The sequence below is a fragment of the Dermochelys coriacea genome, chromosome 17, assembly GCF_009764565.3.
Source record: "Dermochelys coriacea isolate rDerCor1 chromosome 17, rDerCor1.pri.v4, whole genome shotgun sequence".
Taxonomy (NCBI): domain Eukaryota; kingdom Metazoa; phylum Chordata; order Testudines; family Dermochelyidae; genus Dermochelys; species Dermochelys coriacea.
In genome coordinates, this window is record NC_050084.1 from 3375450 (window position 1) to 3396919 (window position 21470).

Genomic DNA, 21470 nt, shown 5'->3' on the forward strand with positions numbered 1-21470 from the left:
GCAAGAGAATTCCTTCCCTCTTTCCTTCATTCAAAAAGTTCGTCCAAGTCAATATGCCAATTTAAAATTTAACAGAATTTTACTGCATGGATTCTTATGTAATTTACATGACACTAATGTATTTCAATACAAGAATGAGTTAAGGAGTACTTGTGGCACCTTAGAGACTAACAAATTTATTTGAGCCTGTGTGGAAGAATGGATGGACACAGGTCAGATGTCGGGAATTATGGCATTTGAGGACCAGTCGGAGAACACTTCAGTCTCTCTGGTCACTCGATTACAGACCTAAGAGTGGTTATTCTTCAACAAGGGAACTTCGAAAACAGACTCCAACGAGAGACTGCTGAATTGGAATTAATTTGCAAACTGGATACAATTAACTTAGGCTTGAATAGAGACTGGGAGTGGATGGGTCATTACACAGAGTAAAACTGTTTCCCCATGTTATTTCTCTTCCCGCCCCCCTCCTTCCCCCCGTTCCTCAGACGTTCTTGTCAACTGCTGGAGATGGCCCACCTTGATTATCACTGCAAAAGGTTTTCTTCCTCCTCTCCCCTCCCACCCTGCTGGTAATAGGTCATCTTAAGTGATCACTCTCCTTACAGTGTGTATGATAAACACCCATTGTTTCATGTTCTCTGTGTATATAAATCATCTCCCCACTGTATTTTCCACTGAATGCATCCGATGAAGTGAGCTGTAGCTCACGAAAGCTTATGCTCTAATAAATTTGTTAGTCTCTAAGGTGCCACAAGTACTCCTTTTCTTTTTGCGAATACAGACTAACACGGCTGCTACTCTGAAAAGAATGAGTTAGAACTCTGGATTAGCCATTCCAGGAATAGTTAAATGCTCTGGGCACAAGGGCACAGTACTACAGGATGGTGTGAGAGGGAAGGTTTCTTGCAGTATGTCACTACAAGATCTGCCTTAACTATCAATGATTGGCTAAACTGCTATCAAGAGTTTTGTCTCTCCTATTGGCAGCTAAATCTCCCCATTTGCTATAGCTAATATGATCAATGCCGTGTACAGTTCTTAAGCCATATTTCTATGATCTGCATTTGAGGTTCACTCAATTCCCCAGCTTACAAATCACCCCAGATCTGTGCAGCCACAATACTTCAAAGTCTCACCAATTCTTCCTTTTCAGTAGTGTTACAAGGATGTGATTCATTTCTGCAGACTAGTCATTTCTGAGACAAACTAAAGACTGAGACCTGGGGTCTTCCAACCGCAACAGTTCTATAATTTCATCTGTCTAAAAAAGACACTGAGAAGCTGACAAAACTGAACTTCAGTTTCCATAAAGCGTTTCATATTTCATCAAGGAGTTTTGTCCACTATCATTTCTGGTTGTCAGTATCAATTTAAGGATTCAAACGTTTCAATCTTTGCCATTCATGTGGTCATTCCACACAGTTCTTTGATTATTTATTTTATCTGCAGACCATGCTTTCTTTATTACCCTGCCTATGCCAACATATTTTGCTTCTTCTCTTGATACTTTTCAAACTGCTTTTCAGCTAAAGGTATTCTCTGCTCTTCTGAAACGGACTTGTTCCACATACAATATAGTGTCGTTCCTCCCACCCCACCAGCTCCCATTTTCCAACAAAAATTTTAAGTCTCTTCAATTTTCTTTACATTACTTTCCAATTTCCATGTTAACCCTGGCAGCCTACTAAGTATTTCTCATAATACATTACTTTCTTCCTCTTTAAATAATTCCAATACTTCCAAGTGAATTCTTCCTGAATCAGCAAATTGGCTAATTTACATGTATTAACGTAACTGGTCTATTTTTCTTCTTACTACAAAATGTCAGTTTGACTTTCAGCCTGACCACCAGAAAATGATCACTATTAATTTCTGCTTTTTGACAGACATTGACATGTGAAGTGGTTATGTATTTTCCAATGAAGATCGTATGTCCGACCTAATTTCCGTTGGCTCCATCATATGATTTACTAATAAATCTGACCTCAATTTGTATTGCTGGGTGCTCAAACAAAATGAATTGTCATAGTGAAAGCTACAAACGAGCAAAGCAATGATTTATGAAGACAATACTTTTATATAAAAGTTATTTGAAAACTCAGAATTATGGAATCCATTTCTTATTTCAGAAAGGACTAAAAATGGTAGGATTTTAGAAACTATGTTTTCCTATTTTTAATCATAATTTCTTATGCAATGTGCTTGACCACTCAACAATCCACAAAAAGATAGTTCTAATTATTTTACTTGGTTCACATGTGCATTCGAAGAGTCACTCCGAAACATATGTAACATACCTGGTTTCTTCCTCTACGTTTGCCATAATTTCTTCGCACAAGGGCTTTGTAATTCTCATTTTTCTTCGTCAAATAATAATACAAAACACAGTCTGGAACATTCTAAAATGAAAAGAAAAATCAGTTTTTGTAACTCAAAAGCCAAACCCTATTAAATACATTAAATATGATGTCATTCAACTATTTATACTATTCTAGTCACTAGATTCAGAGAAGTGTTAGAATTTTGCTAAGCAATTAAATGGATTAATGCATACAAATAGGAAAAAACAGCTATCCTATAACATTAAACCTAAGCCCATGTATACTCATAATACCCTGCAACTAGTTTATTCTTTATGATTTAACCTACATTATATAATTAATAGTGGGAAAGCCTCCATTTATCATATTAGCTATAAGTATTTGAGATGTTCTGTCAAAAGTATCTTGATTAGTCCTAAATTGGGAATCACTTCTTAAATAAGCTGCGCAGAATCTCAGCTCTGACTTAAAGGCTGACCCTGCTCTCAGTGAAATACCACCGACTTTAATGGTGAAGATGCAGGACCTTAGAGCGAGCATGCTAGCAGGCAGAGTCAGTTCTGTTGCTAACCAAAACATGAGATGAACGGTTAATGCAACTTACCTATTTCAAACAAAACAAAATTGCAAAATGCCATTTTCTTTTATCCATGAAAGTAAACACTATTGAGCTTTGTTAGATGTTTAACATGCAATTTGTTTTGCATCATCATTTTATTTCTCCTGACATATAATTACTGCCTTTGCAGCTAATAGGAGATTTGGTTTTGGAAGTTTTCATTCCGAGAAAATATTAGCAGGAAAAGTGACTTACATTAGAAAAGTAAGAGATCACACCTTACGTAGTGTTTACATTCTAAAAATGTCTTACCTTTCTTTCCAGGTAGGAGGCAATTAGACCAAAGTTCTTGGGATGTTGGACAAACCTTTTATAAAATCAGAAATTATTTTTAAATTCTGACTATATATAATCACATAACAAAAAGAAGTCTTGCAAACAATTGTGTTCCATCAGGAACTCTTTCATTTCCAAAAAAGAAGCTAGTTTAACCTAAGTGTATAGTTTTCACATTACTGATTTAGGAATATTCAAATTAAATCACGCTATAGGTTAATATAGTGGAAAAACTACAACTACTTGCTTAATTATTTTAATCTGTTCAGTAAATTAAAACATCTTTTACATAGTTTCCTGTCTAAAGACAAAGCAAAAAGCAGCAGAAATAAGCAACTGGTTGATGCCTGACCCAATAGGAAAATGCATGAACAAGTCTAAAGCTACGTGATATTCCATCCACACAGAACATTCTGCTGTAGTAATCAGAGAGCCTTGGCTCCGTGACAAAATATCACCACATGAGTTTTTAACAAGAGTGAGCTGAAAATCAATATTGTTATTAATGTTTACTATACACTTCTACATTCATCTGTCACTTGCAGTGTAATAAAAACAAAGATAAAAGACTAATTACTTTTCCTTAAATATCTCCTTCTCATGGTCTGTCCAGACATTCATGAACTGTCTGTCTTTATACACCTTCATGGGATCCTCCATCAGACCATTCATATTAATAAACTTCACTCGTCTTTGTTCTGCATCAAACATCATGGGAGGAATGACAGAGAGCTGACGCATTTGTTTTTCGTTGTTCTATAGACAAAATAAGAAAGTTTCTATGAATGTTTATGGTTTCTATGTTATTTATTAAATGGTTCTAATGGGCAATACAATACAGTACACAGATTCAGCCCTCTCCATACATCTTAATCCTTTCACATGGTCTTATTTTTTCTCCTCCAGAAATTGTGGCCAACCCAATTAATATTCACATAACTGAAGGGGATGAAGGAATAGTACTACACATCACTAACAGCTGTTATAACAACAAAGCCTTTTAAAAGGAAAGGTTTTCAGGAGTCTCTTACAAGTAGGGAGAAATCAGATGTCAAAGGAAAGTTTCACACCCTAGGTCTACCACAGCAGAGGTGTGATGGCGAAGTCTAGCCCCTAAAAGGAAGATACACGAGAGCAAAGATCCAGGTCATGATAAAACTCACAAAGGGCATCTTGAACTAATCTAAAACAAGCTCATAAAGGAAGAATATCCAAAGTGGATCATCAACATCTCAGTAGAAGGGTCAAATAAATAATATGCTGCATTGATAAACTGAAACAAACAATGGCCTCACCTCCTGCTCAGAGAGTCCATCAATGATTTCAGAAATCTCATGTTCACTTCTAGCAATAGTTGCTGAAAGGCCAGCCCCTCTTTGGCCAACCCTAGTTTTTGAAAAAGATCCATAAGTTGAGATTTCACATGAGAAAACATTTCAGATTAGTTTAAATATAGATCATTTGGGAGACAGGTAACTAGAAAAGTAGCATCATCAAATACCCAATGTAGGCTACACACTGCACTTTTAAATGGCTAATGAATTTTAGATGTGGACTTGGGAGGCCTCATGCTCAGCAAGAAGGCACACAGGAGAATTTCTGTCGTCAATACTACAAGAATCAGAGGAGTTTTATCTTTATTTCCGTGGGAGCAGTTAGGCCAAAGATGAATTCTTTTGAAAATCCCACCCTACACACACACTTATAGTTAAGTATTAGAATTGTTATAGCAGTGGTATGGAAATTTTGTCCTTAAACAATGCATTCTGCAAAACAGTTTCAATTTCACAAGAGAGACCTGGGAATATGTTCAAATTTGCCTTGCACAGATTTAGTCAATTAATTACCGAAACAAGAAACCACTAATGCTCACTTTAGTAAAGAAAAAAATACTCTAATTTTTAATTTGAAGAGGTGTTATAAATTGCAGACCATTTCCCAGTCAGTTTTCTCTCAACTAAAAATCATCACACTAATCTCTCCAGAAAGTTGACTTTTTGATAAAGTCAATATTTTAAAGTTTAAGTCACTAGAACACGTGCAACAGAGAACAACCTGTCCCCAAGAGCAAGATGGACAAAACATCCTAATGGGCCTTTTTCATCCTGAAAGTATTAATGAAGCCAGTCAAATGTATTAAATTGGGTCCAAATACTAATTGGGTCTTAACTGAGGTGGCACTCAGAGACCCCAAGCATAGGCAAGGATCCCATTATGCAAGACACTAACACACACAACCAAAAGACAGTCCCTGCCCCCAGGAACTTACAATCCAAGTATAAATAGTATTTATCTTATTTTTTTTAAAATAGCTCTCTACCTATAAGAGGCTTCTATCTTTAGTAATGCAATAATTTGTTTTCCCCTGTCCTCTCCTTGATCAATTGGAATCCAGAGCAGGGGACCCCAAAAATACACTATAAGACTTGTTGGCTTCTGCAAGCTTTTTCTGAGGTCATGGAAGTAGACTGTTTAGGAGAGAGAAGATGGGATTAATTCTTTATGGGGCTGGAAGATTTAAGTCTATTTTTCTGAAGTCTAAGTTTTTGAAATTGTTTTAATATACCTAGAAAATAGGTGCAACTGAAAATAGCAAACCAACTATTTTTAAAGCATTTTTTAAAAATTTAAACCCACTGCCTACAAGTACTATAGAACAACTGTCATATTCCCCAAAAAAGTGACTTGAATTGTATTCATCCTATATTGTCCCTTATGTACAATTTTTCTTAAACTTAACCCAGATATCTCTTAAACAGCAAGGAGTTAAATTACATCACTGTATTTCAGTAACCACAGCTTCCTGACAGATGAAACATATGGCAAGTTTTACACAAGTCACTTAATAAAAAGAATTTAATTAAAAGAAAAATCATGTAATCTTTGTCCTTTGTGTGCATTAGTCTAGTGAACATCAATTGTCATGAGACACAAAGGAATGATACAGACATCTGACAGAAAAATATTAGCTACAAATTGACTTCTAGGCCTGAAATTAAATTTCCCCATGGAAAGCTGGAGCTCTGTGCATAATTTACAAAATTAAGGTTCACTTCTGCAAATACTTACGCACATGAATAGCTTTCCTTATGCAAGTATTCTTACTATAACAATCTATCCTTCAAACTAACCATTATCAATTAGCCAATTTCTTACAGCTATCATGGCAGGAGTGAGGTTTGACGACGGATTTGAAGAGCAGATGACAGGGAACTAGGGAAAAGGTGGAAGAAGGTAGAGCAGTCCAAGATGTCAAAAAACAAACTAATGAGGCTAGTAGCATTGTTGGCAAAACAGAATGGGGAGATGTGGTAAGAGACAAGAGTAGTCTAAACCGGCTTCAAAATTTAAGAACCAGTTCGCGTAAACCAGTGCGAACCGGCCCCAGCTCACCACTGCCATTAAGCTGAAACGTTTTGTATTGGATAGAATTTAGAAACAAATCGTGACAGTATTTGAGAGAAATATTTAGATTGTGTGGCATTACCTTTGAAATCGTTCTTGCTGTTCTCTTTGCTTTCGGATTTCTGGGAACTGTTTTTCATAGTACTCTCTTGTTTTACTTTCTTTAGCTTTCCTGCGGGGATTATTTTCTATCCTGTCTACTTTCTTCTCCCATGCCTCCATCAGTTGATCATAACGTTGACAGATTTTCTGTTCCTGTTAAATTCCAAAAATAAAAAAGTGATGGAATTAAACACTAATATACTATCAGTATTTCACTAACTCAGAGCTCTGGTATGTTACCTTACAAGAGATGCTGGGTTCAGAAGTGCATACAGGAGATTCCTACTAGTCCGGTGGCTCTTGACTTTATAGGAGATGTGCCCAATTTTAAGGAGGTAGGAGAAGTAGCTTCATCAGTGCAAAAACAACTCTGTAGAATTAATTATTTAACTAGGTTCTTATACTGTGCACATCTCTGTGGTATTTGCAAAATGTTATTGCTGGTTCCTCTGTAACTGATATTGTCCATACCAAGGTTTTTTGTGTGTTGTCTCCTAAAGGGATGGGATTGGAGTAAGTGAAATATATCCCTGACCTCAGTGTTCAGGAAAGGAATGGCTGCCCATAGAAAACTAGAGCCATCTGAAGGAAAGAATACTGTAAATGCAGAGAGATTCCAGGATGGAGATAAAGTGATGTTTAACTTTTCATTTTTTAAAAAAGTGCTGTTTCAGACATCACACAAGGTCAAAAAGGACATCACTCCCTATAATGGAATTTGCAAAACAGTGCTCTGATAATAACACTGGTATCTAACATACACACAGAGGAATAAAAATGCTTTTGGATTTTTTAAGACAAAAGTTTTGAATGATGTTTTCTCTCTCCATCAATAGTTACTATATAGGGAAAGAAGTTTGGGGAGGGACCTGCCATGGCAATTACTATAAGACATTGGAAACTGATCTTAAGCCCCCCCTTTTTTTAAAATTTTTACGCATTTAAAATTTGGATTGCTTGTTTACTATTTCACAGAAAGTTATCTAAAAATTCTTATTTACTTCAAAATGAACATCTAAGCTTTATTATACAGTCATTTTATTAATTGGATTCCCAATCAGATAAATAAGAATTTTGATTCACAGTCTTAATTTTCAAATTCATCGGATTTAGAGGGTACTAACAAGTAATTTAGGCCTAAAAATTAGATTTTGGATAAAAAGGGTTTTTCATAAAAGAAGCAAAATTCACTGAAGAAAATTGTCTGATTCTCTATAGTATTTGCAAACCAAAACCTTGCTGTTTTGTGCTAGAACCTGAGAATGAGAAAGTGAAATTGTCTAGTTTATTTTCATCACCCAAAACAAAATTAAATGTAAAAAAAGTAGAGAAACAGCATAAAAGGTAAAGAACTTTTTAAAAATAATCTCAGATTTTACTAAAACCACAGGTACAGATGTATTTTAACTTGCCTGTATTCCTTTAAGTTTAGGTTAAGGAGGAGAGCATTTAAAAATTAAAACTGGAGTATGTCATTCAGTTTGGAAAACTCTGCTGGTGAGATACAGTGAATATTTTACACTGTTCATCAATGAGTTGTCTAGTATTTATTCAGAAAGTGTTACATCAGTCATCATTTGCTCCATTGAACACATTTTGAAATAAATTTCTTCCCCAATAAGGTTTCCAACATATTTACTCACTTTCTAGCAGCAATATATAGATGCACAGTGACTTGAACAGAACAACATTTCATTCATGCACAAATTACCAAGTACAAATTTAGCCCTTCCACTTCAGTCTACATGCATATTCTTGAAACAACTAATATTTCTGACATAGCCTATTGGTAAACACAAATATGCAAAGAATACCAACATTAACCTGGAATGCGCAGATTTATACAAAACTGATTTGTGAACGTATATGTAAACAAGCATTTGAGTCAACATGCCCAACGAAACACCACATATTTGTCAATACTCTGACTTCCACAAAAATATTGCAGCATTACCCTTTGTTTCCTTGCATGATTTCTTCTCTTAAAAAACAAAATCAGCTTTTTCCTCATCACCTGGTTTCTAGAAAAACAACAGAATTGGAAAACAGTTTAAAAGATACATTTCAACCACAGACTTTATCAACATCAGGGATCTCAAAGAAGTTACTGAAAATATACATGGGGGATGGAAAATATGGATGGTTGATTCATCTAACATTTCTTTTTCTTGCTTGCACCTCAGAAGGTGTTTGATATTGCTGGAAAAAAGCCATGAAACTCAAATCCTATTATTTGCAACAGAAGCTATCCCTGAAGAGGGAGGGATTGGCCAAGAGACTGATTAAGAGGATCCCAACCAACCTATGTAAGCCTGGGATTCTCCTCACCACAGATGGACAGAATGGGACTAATCATTGAACATGGCAAAGTTCTGATGACTAGGATATAAGTGAAGGGCCTTTACAACTCATTCACTCAAAAAGGTATAAATTTACATGTAATAATCACCTAGGTCATCAGGATTTGGGACCGGTATACAAAGCTAACTAAGCTGTGGCACTATTATATATTTTACTTTGTAATGTATTGTTCCTGAAAATTCAATGTCCCCGTACAGACTTTTTTAATATTATAATGAATCTATCTTTTGTAATTTTGTCTTCTACATTTAAAGATACAGCTACGATGAAAAATTCTAAAAAATTCACCAGCATACTCATGGTCATATGCACGTTCCACACTCACTGAATGTTAATTTTTTCATAACGTTTGCAGATATATTCTTGAATTTCCTCCCCACATGTATAAAATAACTTTCTGCTTTGCAAATTCTACTATTATATTTCACTTTCAATACTGTTTTCCATTTTGTATTTCAAGAAAATACAGTATTTAGAAGAGTTTTGTGTATTTAAGTTTAAAGTATTATCTTCCAAACCGTTCTCAAGCTAATGGGAAATTTTATATAGAAGAAACAAACATCAGCACGCACACCAAACTGGGAAATGTTGGTACAGCTGATTAGGAAATGGGATTTTTTTTTTAATTATTAAAATGTAAGGGCTAAACTGTACCAGACGTGGCTTATTTTTAGAATTTTCCACAGTATCTAGAAAGTAAATATCGGAGGACCACTGGTCACATATACAAAAAAGATTTACCTTCCAGAGAGTGTCTTATAAAGAAGGTACAGTTTATCAACAAGACTTATTTTGCCTTTACTACTGCAGCTAAAGTTAAGGTTGTCTCAAAAACTTCACGAGTGACTTTTTTCCAGAGGGCCTATATCTTAGTTACAAAAGCCCGATGCAGACTACAACTCAAAAATACATAGCCCAAAAAAGAAGAAGTGCAAATCGATCATCTAGTCTGACCTCCTGAATAGCACGGGCCATAGAACTCCCCCAAAATAATTCCTAGAGCAGAGGGTTTAGAAAAACATCTAATCATGATTTATAAAAAGACAGACAACAAGAAGAAGACGTATTTGATAGTAATGCCATTCATGGAAAGTCAATCAAGAGGTTTAAGTTTCCTAAGCACTTATAAAACAGTTCCTGGAAAGCATCCCACTCCTCAAAGCAAACAGCACCTTTCCCTAATTCACAAGACACTCAACAGAAAACATTTATATACCTAGCATATTACAAACCATTATACATAACCTCAGGATATCCTAGCATTAAATATATTCATTATTTGTACAAATATCAAAGCCACTTATCACTAAGCAAGTGACCTTACAAAAACCATTCCTAGAAAAAGGGTAATTTTGACTTTAAGAAAAATCTGCATCCTGCTACAAGTATCACAGCATAAAACAAAATATTTTCCAAACAGTTGGTTGTCCCGAAAAACAGGTATAAATTGAAAGCAAAGTGCACCCTCTGTGGAATCCTTCATGAACACTACAGATAGATAGCTTGGAGACAGAGGAATTATATACGAGACTCTTCGTGTATAGGCACAGATTGTTTCTATTGACATTTTGGAATACCCGAGTGCCTTTCAGTTTACAACAAATCATAGGGCTAAAGCCTTAATCATATTGATATAACAATGACAGTTTCTGAAATCCTTCTCTATTTTAGTTATGGCATTTTGTAGGGAAAAAGAAGGTAATGTTGCCTTCGAGTAGGATGGAAATATCATTGTATCAACATTTTCTTTCTCCACAGCCTGCTCACCATGATGTCTGCAGGGTGTTGAGAGAAGGGCTCAATACTGATTGGGCATGAAGCTTAAGATGATTAACCATGCTAAAGAATGATTTAGCCACATAAAGGTACTCCTTCAGTTCCTTACTGGATCATAAAGTATGAGGCTATTACTATTTTGACAAAGAAATAGCAAGAAATTATTTAATGTTAACTTTCAAAATCCACACTTTCTACCAGAAGACATAGCAATCTACTTCATGCAGCTGAATTTATTTTGACCTAAGTAACAAATAGTGGAGAAATATAGCATGCAGTGACACAATTCAGGATCTACCACAGAAAAAGGAGGACATCATAGTGTCTGCACAAAACAGGACTCCTCTGACTCTGTTAACAGCAGCAACATTTAAAAGGCTTCTTGAACACTTTGTGCAAGAAGGAAAGGGACAAAGAAATTTAGGCCAAATCAGGCCTGAATTTTAGTTTTGGAAAAAAACTTTCAAAAACCTAAGACAAACAAATGTTTTCTTTTAAAAAAATTCCAGTGGAAAAGCGTTTTTCATTCTCTTGCAGTAGTTGCAACCCAAGTGTTGCAGGATTGTTCTAGTACACAAAAACCTGAAAACTTGAATGGGCTAGAAATTGTCTATTTTCATTGAGCTAGCTAAAATAATTGAAAAGGAAAATGTTTCATAAATCATATAAAGCAAATGAGATTTTGAAGTTCCAATGTTTTCTTTGTTACAATAAAACGTAATGACACGGATATGTAAAAACTAGGATGTTTCGCTCCAGGCCCTTTTAAAACAGCAAGATTACAAGATGTTTAATACTTACGTTTTGATGTTTTCATGGTACACTTTTGTGTCTGATGGTTGGTTGTAAAGTGGCTACAAAATGGATTGGCATATACATTAAGAACATTACACTTGTGTTTAATTCTACAAATACATAACATATTAAAGCAACATGTTAAAGCAAATAGAATTCCCAACCAGTGAGATGCAGTGACTTAAAATGAACAGGCATTGAAGGTGCTCAGCAACTAACAGAAGGGTTTCTCTACTTCACTGGATTTACAGTCTGAGCCTATAAAGTGATCACTAGGCTAAAGAATTCACTTTTAAATAAAGTTGACTCAAACATTTAAAAAACACTTCTATTTCAAGTTTATTAAAAATTTGCTTACAAAAAGTTACAAACTGAGCCAGTCAGATCACTGAGCCCTTGATTCAGCAGTGTACTTATGTATATGCTTAAGTCCCACTGAAATCAATAGGACTGCTCAGGTTTTTTAAGGGTTACGTGCTTACATGTTTTGCAGGAATCAGGATGAACGTATGCATGTGCTTAAGTTCTTTACTGAATTGGCCAAACAGCTGACAAGTTTTAAAAAAGAGACGTGTTTTAAGTAATGTTCAACAGACTGCTCCCATCAGTGGTCTGGCCTGCTAGCCCATTTTTAAAAAAAAGTTATAATACATCAGCCACTTTAAATTTCTGGCACATAATAACTATATTGTCTCTCCTGGCCTATGCCCATCATTTAATGTTTTGAAACATTCAAAGAATCCTCTTAGGCCATGTTTACATTTACCAGAGCTCACGCTGCTGTGATCAATACAGCGGGGGTTGATTTAGAAGCTCTCCAATGGACTCCACCGGAACGAGAAGAGTAACGTAAGTCGATGGGAGAGCATCTCCCATTGACGCAGTCCGGTCTAGACACCGCAGTATATCAACCCAATCTACGCCGACCCCAGTTACGTTATTCATGTAGCTGGAGTAGCGTAACTTAGATCGACTTACTGCAGCAGTGTAGACAAGGCCTTAGTTATAGAAATGGACAGGCATAAGAGCCCTCAAGACCATATATACAGTAAGACAATTACATTAAGAAAAAATTCAAGCTTTTTTTTTTTTTTAGACACAAGTTTAAGTCATGCAATCATACTTTCTTATGTCTGTTCGTCTTGGGAGAAGAATCTCAGAAAGAAAAGCAAGAAAGGCAATAAAGGAACTTACCAGTTCAACTTTTGGACCAAGACCTTCAAAAATTTTATGAGCTTCTTCTGCTTTTTTCTGTGAAAGATATTTTGTATAGTCTAAATATTAATACAGTTTTATTCAGTAAGAATGCAAATTGGACTGTCAAAAATATCTTTAACATCTTGCCCCAAGGTTATCTGCGAAGATAAATCCCCCATCCACATTTAAGTCTCTCTTAACCGGCTTCTGCCATATTGCCTATAGTGAATCTGTGTAGCTGAAAGCTCGTCTCTCTCACCAACAGAAGTTGGTCCAATAAAAGATATTACCTCAGTGACCCACCCAGTCTCTGTAGTGAATCGAGTTAACATATATAAATTGTCTATGGTTATTCCCCAGACCTTTATCTACTTGTCTGACTTTAAGCTGTGAACTCACCTGAGCAGGAACCACCCTTCTTAGATGTTTGGAAAGCAACTAGCACACAGTGGGTCAGACTGCAAATAATTATCTGAAGGGGAGGGAAGTGTGCTCCATAGCCAGAGAAGCATGATTTAGAAAGGCTGGGTTAAGGCAGCCATTGAGGTAAAGGCAAGGAGCAAATATACAAAAAATAAATCACCTGTATGTCCAATATGCCTTTTTTCAAAGATACACTTCACTACAGATTAACCCAACACATCCACCCACAAGTACTTGGTGAAAGGGCAAAAAACTGTCTTGTTCCTAAGGGAACAGAGCTGAGTTACTCACCCAGCTTTCACAAGTTAATTTAATGCACCTATCCTTCTAAACCCTTTCTTTAGCAAACAGACTATGAGACTATGCAATATACTTATTTTTAAGCTGCTTCCTCTCTACAAGTTAAAAAGTTCTACAAGCTATTCCAGGAGGTTCACATGCCAGCAAAAATTAAACAAAAAAAACCACCCAGGTTATTTTTAGAAAGTGTGCTCAGCTAAATTCTACTCCTTTTCTATATGTACTATTCTGAACTCAGAAAAATGACAAATATTTTGGAACCCACAGCTGCAAAGTAATTACATATCAGAAGAAAGGTATAAAATTACTCTAGTAAAAATGGTTTGTTTGGTCTCAAAACATAACTTGGGACTGAACTTTATCCCTCTAAGTTGAGTTAAATTCTCTAAGTACAGCTCAGCATTAAAATCAAGAGAGTTATACCCTTACAACGTCCACCCTCTAACCATGATGCTGTAAAGGTGACTACCTTCTTGCAAAACTGCAGAAAGAGATAACCAAACAAGTATTACATACACAAATGTCACAATATTTGAGTAGTAGGCAGCAGAAATAACTTGGTTATAACTGCACTCTGCAAAATGCATGCCAAGATATGCACCATCAATATGCTTAGGATTGTACAAGACATACAATGAAGACAGACCCTGCCCTTGCTGAGTTGAACAAATCTTTGGTTTTAGAATTGTTAATATTTCAAATTCAGCATTTCCTCCACCGTGAGTCAGTTTTGAAATTTAAGTATCAATTTAGGCACAAGAACACTTAAAAAGGGACTAAATGCCCAAAAATCCTATTAATAAAGTTTTCCCATCTGTCGTCAGACACACAACATATAGTAGTCAACAGTAACCTCAGCATATTGTTAACAGAAGTAAGCATCTGTAACCAAAATTACACTGCATTTTTCCATTCAATCCCTTGCACAGCCCACTAAGTTGTTTGTAAATTTCTTCAGTCATTTCATTTTTGTCATCCCTTCGTGGGATTCAATGATTTGAGGAAATCTCACAATAAGCACTAGATTAATTTAGAAAGAACATTTCAGTGCTAGTTAAGAAAAACCGCTGTTTAACAACTAAAAAGCATGCTTGCTGCTTGTTTAGAGGTCGTATCAGTTACATAATACATTTTATATAGGGCTTTTCAGACAGTAACTAGTGAATCCTGAAGTAGTACCCCCATTTCCACGGACAGATAAACAAGGAAGACACTTTTCTTTAAACAAGGTAAGAAAACACTTCCACAATTTGTAATATAAGTTAGTGTGGTAGGGCTTTTCCATCTTTAACATCTATGATAACTATTCTGAAACTATGATAACTGAGTGCCTTTGTAAAGCTCAACTTCTCCAACCTAAAAAATGTAATTGGGACAGAGGGTGAGAAGGAAAAGAACCTCAATCTTTGAAGAATTAAAACCATCACTGAAGAGGTCCACTGTTCTACATTTTCTTACTGTTTTAATTTATAAAAGAGGTATAAACACCTGTCCAGAGTTCTGAGACTCTTCACAACTGTTTTAAAATGCACATGAAGTACTATTAAAATACACTAATATTTTGCCCATTTAACTAACCAAAACAGTAAGGAACTCTTAGGCCTGGTCTACACTGAGTTTATGTCGGATTTAGCAGCGTTAAATCAAACTAATTCTGCATCCGTCCACACAACAAAGCCTTTTTTTTTTTTTCCCGACAAAGAGCTCTCAAAACCAATTTCTGTACTCCTTCCCAATGAGGGGATTAACCGAAATTAGCTGAAATAGATATCGCTGTTTCGAATTAGGGTTAGTGTGGTTGCAGTTCAAAGGTATTGGCCTCCAGGAGCTATCCCACAATGCACCCTTGTGACCGCTCTGGACAGCACTCTGAACTTGGATGCACTGGCCAGGTGTACAAGAAAAGCCCCAGGAACTTTTGACTCATTTCCTGTTTGGTCAGGCAAGCTCATCAGCACAGGTGACCATGCAGTCCCAGAATTGAAAAAGAGCTCCAGCATGGACAGAACCGGAAGTACTGGATCTGATCACTGTATGGAGAGAGGAATCCGTGCTATCAGAACCATGTTCCAAAAGACGAAATGCTAAAACATTTCAAAAAATCTCCGAGGCCATGAGGGACAGAGGCTACAGCAGGGACGCAACATAGGAGCTCAGACAACTGTACCAGAAAACCAAAGAATCAAACGGACGCTCCAGGACAGAGCCCCAGACATGCCGCTTCTACACTGAGCTGCATGCAATTCTGGGGGGGCCGCCACCACTACCCCACCCCTGTCCGTGGACTCCGATGATGGGGTACTCTCCGCCATGCCTGAGGATTTTGTGGATGGGGAAGATGGAGAACGAGGAGGACGAGCTTGAGGAGAGCACACAACACACCGTTCTCCCTTACAGCCAGGATCTTTTTAATCACCCTGACTGAAATAACTTCCCAGCCCAATGAAGCTGGAGAAGGGACCTCTGGTGAGTGTACCTTTTTAAAATATAAATACATGTTATAAAAGCCAGTGTTTTTTTTAAAGATTAAGTAGCCCTGAGGACTCTGGATGCATTTGTGGCCAGTACAGCTACTGGAAAAGTCTGTTAACATGTCTGGGGATGGAGTGGAAATCCTCCAGAGACATCTCCATGAAGCTCTCCTGGAAGTACTCTAAAAGCCCTTGCAGAAGGTTTCTGGGGAGATTTCAGAGTAGCAGCCGTGTTAGTCTGTATTCGCAAAAAGAAAAGGAGTACTTGTGGCACCTTAGAGACTAACAAATTTATTAGAGCATAAGCTTTCGTGAGCTACAGCTCACTTCATCGGATGCATTTGGTGGAAAAAACAGAGGAGAGATTTATATACACACACACACACAGAGAAAACGAAACAATGGGTTTATCATACACGCTGTAAGGAGAGTGATCACTTAAGATAAGCCATCACCAGCAGCAGGGGGGGAAGGAGGAAAACCTTTCATGGTGACAAGCAAGGTAGGCTAATTCCAGCAGTTAACAAGAATATCAGGTTTTTTTTTCCACCAAAAGCATCCGATGAAGTGAGCTGTAGCTCACGAAAGCTTATGCTCTAATAAATTTGTTAATCTCTAAGGTGCCACAAGTACTCCTTTTCTTTTTGCGAATACAGACTAACACGGCAGCTACTCTGAAAAGAATATCAGAGGAACAGTGGGGGGTGGGGGAGAAATACCATGGGGAAATAGTTTTACTTTGTGTAATGACTCATCCATTCCCAGTCTCTATTCAAGCCTAAGTTAATTGTATCCAGTTTGCAAATTAATTCCAATTCAGCAGTCTCTCGTTGGAGTCTGTTTTTGAAGCTTTTTTGTTGAAGGATAGCCACTCTTAGGTCTGTAATCGAGTGACCAGAGAGATTGAAGTGTTCTCCAACTGGTTTTTGAATGTTATAATTCTTGACGTCTGATTTGTGTCCATTCATTCTTTTACGTAGGGACTGTCCAGTTTGGCCAATGTACACGGCAGAGGGGCATTGCTGGCACATGATGGCATATATCACATTGGTAGATGCGCAGGTGAACGAGCCTCTGATAGTGTGGCTGATGTGATTAGGCCCTATGATGGTATCCCCTGAATAGATATGTGGACAGAGTTGGCAACGGGCTTTGTTGCAAGGATAGGTTCCTGGGATAGTGGTTCTGTTGTGTGGTTGCTGGTGAGTATTTGCTTCAGATTCACCAGCAACCACACACCACACAACAGAACCACTATCCCAGGAACTTATCCTTGCAACAAAGCCCGTTGCCAACTCTGTCCACATATCTATTCAGGGGATACCATCATAGGGCCTAATCACATCAGCCACACTATCAGAGGCTCGTTCACCTGCGCATCTACCAATGTGATATATGCCATCATGTGCCAGCAATGCCCCTCTGCCATGTACATTGGCCAAACTGGACAGTCTCTACGTAAAAGAATGAATGGACACAAATCAGACGTCAAGAATTATAACATTCAAAAACCAGTTGGAGAACACTTCAATCTCTCTGGTCACTCGATCACAGACCTAAGAGTGGCTATACTTCAACAAAAAAGCTTCAAAAACAGACTCCAAGGAGAGACTGCTGAATTGGAATTAATTTGCAAACTGGATACAATTAACTTAGGCTTGAATAGAGACTGGGAATGGATGAGTCATTACACAAAGTAAAACTATTTCCCCATGGTATTTCTCCCTCCCACCCCACCCCCCACTGTTCCTCTGATATTCTTGTTAACTGCTGGAATTAGCCTACCTTGCTTGTCACCATGAAAGGTTTTCCTTCTTTCCCCCCCCTGCTGCTGGTGATGGCTTATCTTAAGTGATCACTCTCCTTACAGTGTGTATGATAAACCCATTGTTTCATGTTCTCTGTGTGTGTGTATATAAATCTCTCCTCTGTTTTTTCCACCAAATGCATCCGATGAAGTGAGCTGTAGCTCACGAAAGCTTATGCTCTAATAAATTTGTTAGTCTCTAAGGTGCCACAAGTACTCCTTTTCTTTTTTCTGGGGAGAGCAGCCTTAGTCCATCCTCCATGGTAGGACACTTTACCACGCCATGCTAGTAGCAATAATCTGGTATCATTGCATGACAAAGCCTGGCAGCGTATGGTCCCGGTGTTTGCTGGCATTCAAACAACATCCATTCTTTATCTCTCTGTGTTATCCTCAAGAGAGTGATATAGTTCATGCTAACCTGGTTGAAATAGGGAAATTTAATTAAGGGGACATTCAGAGGTGGCCATTCCTACTGGGCTGTTTGCCTGTGGCTGAAAAGAAATCCTCCCCGCAGTTAGCCATGCGGTGTGGAGGGAAGGGGGGGAAGAGAAGAGATTGGCGCTGAGCTGTTTGCGTTTAACTAGCAGGGATCTTCCCTGATACCAGCCATGCGGTGGGGGAGGGGTAAAGTGATCATCCCAGAGAATGGGATGGGAGGAGGGGGTTAGTTTGGTTTCCACTGCTGCACATTAACAAGAAAACCACAGCACTAAATGGTCAACTCAACGTGCTTTGCTTTGTATGGGAGAGGAGGGCACTGCTGTTATGAAGGTTGCAGAAGCCGAAAGACTATGGCTTACCATGGCCATCTGGCAAGCCGAATTCTGTTGCCTGGCACTGTGTGTGTGATCTCTAACACCAAAGCCGCAGACACAATACAAGATGCAAAATGCAACCTTGTACCAAAATCACGTGCTATGTAATGTGAATAGTGTTATTCACCATGAAAGAGTATTGCCATTGTTCTGTAAAATGTATCTTTTAAAATACTTCACTCCCTTTTTTTCCCCTCCTGCAGCTGCAAATGTTTCAAGCCTCCCTCCTCTGTCCCAAAGGACATCTCAAATAAGGCAGTGAAAAAAATGCACGCGCGATGAAACGTTCTCTGAGGTCATGCAGTCGTCCGGCACTGACAGAGCTCAGCAGAATGTGTGGAGGGACACAACAGCAGAGTACAGAAACTGGCCGATGAACATGAGGAGACGTGGCAGCAGGAAGATCAGGAGGAGGCATGAGGCAATGCTGAGGCTACTGCGGGATCAAACAGATATGCTCCGGCGTCTGGTAGAGGTTCATGAACGGCAGCAAGATCACAGTCGGCCGCTGCAGCCCATTTAACAGCCCTCCCTCCTCCCCAAGTTCCATAGCCTCCTCACCCAGACATCCAAGAACGCGGGGGGGGGCCCTCCGGGCACCCAACCACTCAACCCCAGTGGACAGCCCAAGCAACAGAAGGCTGGTATTCAACAAGTTTTAAAGTGGCCTTTTCCTACCCTCCTCCCACACCCCACCCGGGCTACCTTACGAGTTATCTCCCTATTTTAATAATCAATTAATAAAGAATACATGTTTTTTAAACGATAGTGACTTTATTTTCTTTGCAAGCAAGCTGTGATCAAAGGGGGTAGGGTGGGTGGCTTACAAGGAATTTAGAGGCAACCAAGGGGGCGTGTTTTCATCATGGAGAAACAAACAGAAGTATCACACAGTACCCTGGCTAGTCATGAAACTGGTTTTCAAAGCTTCTCTGATGCGCAACGCTTCCTGCTGTGCTCTTCTAACCGCCCTGGTGTCTGGCTGCGCATATTCAGCAGCCAGGCAATTTGCATCAACCTCCCACCCCACCATAAATGTCTCCCCCTTACTCTCACAGAGATTGTGGAGCATACAGCCAAGCAGCAATAACAATGGGAATACTGGTTTCGCTGAGGTCTGAGCGACTCAGTAAACTGCGCCTGCGACCCTTTAAACGTCCAAATGCACACACTACCACCATTCTGCACTCGCTCAGCCTATCATTGAACAGCTCCTTACTACTGTCCAGGGTGCCTGTATACGGCTTCATGAGCCAGGGCATTAAGGGGTAGGCTGGGTCCCCAAGGATAACTATAGGCATTTCAACATCCCCAACAGTTATTTTCTGGTCTGGGAAGTAAATCCCTTCCTGCAGCTGTTTAAACAGACCAGAGTTTCTGAAGACGCGAGTGTCATGAACCTTTCCCGGCCATCCCATGTTCATGTTGGTGAAAAGTCCCTTGTGATCCACCAGTGCTTGCAGCACCATTGAAAAGTACCCCTTTCAGTTTATGTACTGTCTGCCCTGGTGGTCCGGTCCCAAGATAGGGATATGCGTCCGTCTATAGCCCCACCACAGTTAGGGAATCCCATTGCAGCAAAGCCATCTAGTATGACCTGCACATTTCCCAGAGTCACTACCTTTGATAGCAGCAGCTCAACGATTGCGTTGGCTACTTGCATCACAGCAACCCCCACAGTAGATTTTCCCACTCCAAATTGATTACCGACTGATCGGTAACTGTCTGGCGTTGCAAGCTTCCACAGGGCTATTGCCACTTGCTTGTGAGCTGTGAGGGCTGCTCTCATCTTGGTATTCTTGAGCTTCAGGGCAGGGGAAAGCAAGTCAAAGTTCCATGCAAGTGCCCTTATGCATGTGAAAGTTTCAGAGCCACTGAGAATCATCCCAAACCTGCAACACTATGCAGTTCCCACCACTCTGTGCTTGTTTCCCAAGCCCAGAATCGGCATTCCACAGCATGAGCCTGACCCAGAAACACCATGATCTCCAAATTGCTGGGGACCGTGGTTTTAGAGAAAACTGTGTTTATGTCCTCATCACCACACTTCTGTCACCTCCTTGCCTGGTTTTTCAGGTGCTGGTTCTGCATAAACTGCACGATAATGCGCGAGGTGTTTACAATGGTCAGAACTGCTGCGGTGAGCTGAACAGGCTCCATGCTTGCTGTGCTATGGCGTCTCCTCAGACAATCCAGGGAGAAGGGTGCGAAATAATTGTCTGCTGTTGCTCTCATGGAGAGAAGGAAGGTTGACTGATGTCATTTACCCATAACCCCCGCGACAAATTTTTGGCCCCGTCAGGCATTGGGAGCTCATCCCAGAATTCCAATGGGCAGCAGGGACTGCGGGATAGCTATCCACAGTGCACCGCTCGGAATGTCGATGCTTGCCACGGTACTGTAGACGCACACCGCCGAATTAATGTGCTTAGTGTCGACGCATTGCACTCGACTTTATAAAATCTGTTCCCAAAAATCAACTTCTGTAAAATCGGAGTACTTTTGTAGTATAGACATGGCCTTAGTTACCCCCTATACTTATTGTCCCCTAACCCAGTAATTCCTAGAAAAAACAAGAAATGGACTTTGAGAGCTGTTCAACAGACTAACAGACCAGGGATCTGGTAGATCAGAGTAGCTGCAGTTTTGGGGTCACTGAACTTCTGCTTTTTATTAGCCACTAATGCAGCATAAGCAGCTCTAAAAGTTTGCCTAAATATTTCATCTTTACATTCATCCAAATCCTTACGTGTCAGAACTCAGATTTTTTAAAAAAGGCATGGAACCCCATGTTAC

At 38.9% G+C, this 21470-nt stretch overlaps 1 protein-coding gene across 14 annotated transcripts in view; it reads right to left on the bottom strand.

Moving 5' to 3' along the window:
- NCOR1 (nuclear receptor corepressor 1) overlaps positions 1-21470 on the bottom strand; it is a 114232-nt gene that overhangs the window by 60830 nt on the left and 31932 nt on the right. For all 14 annotated transcript variants that reach the window (XM_043499493.1, XM_043499491.1, XM_043499495.1 and 11 more), the window contains 8 exons: positions 12853-12909; positions 11665-11717; positions 8681-8747; positions 6707-6879; positions 4515-4605; positions 3797-3975; positions 3196-3250; positions 2301-2402 (listed from right to left, as the gene is read on the bottom strand). In XM_043499493.1, coding sequence (XP_043355428.1) covers positions 2301-2402; positions 3196-3250; positions 3797-3975; positions 4515-4605; positions 6707-6879; positions 8681-8747; positions 11665-11717; positions 12853-12909 — 777 coding nt within the window. The remainder of the gene's footprint in view (positions 1-2300; positions 2403-3195; positions 3251-3796; positions 3976-4514; positions 4606-6706; positions 6880-8680; positions 8748-11664; positions 11718-12852; positions 12910-21470) is intronic.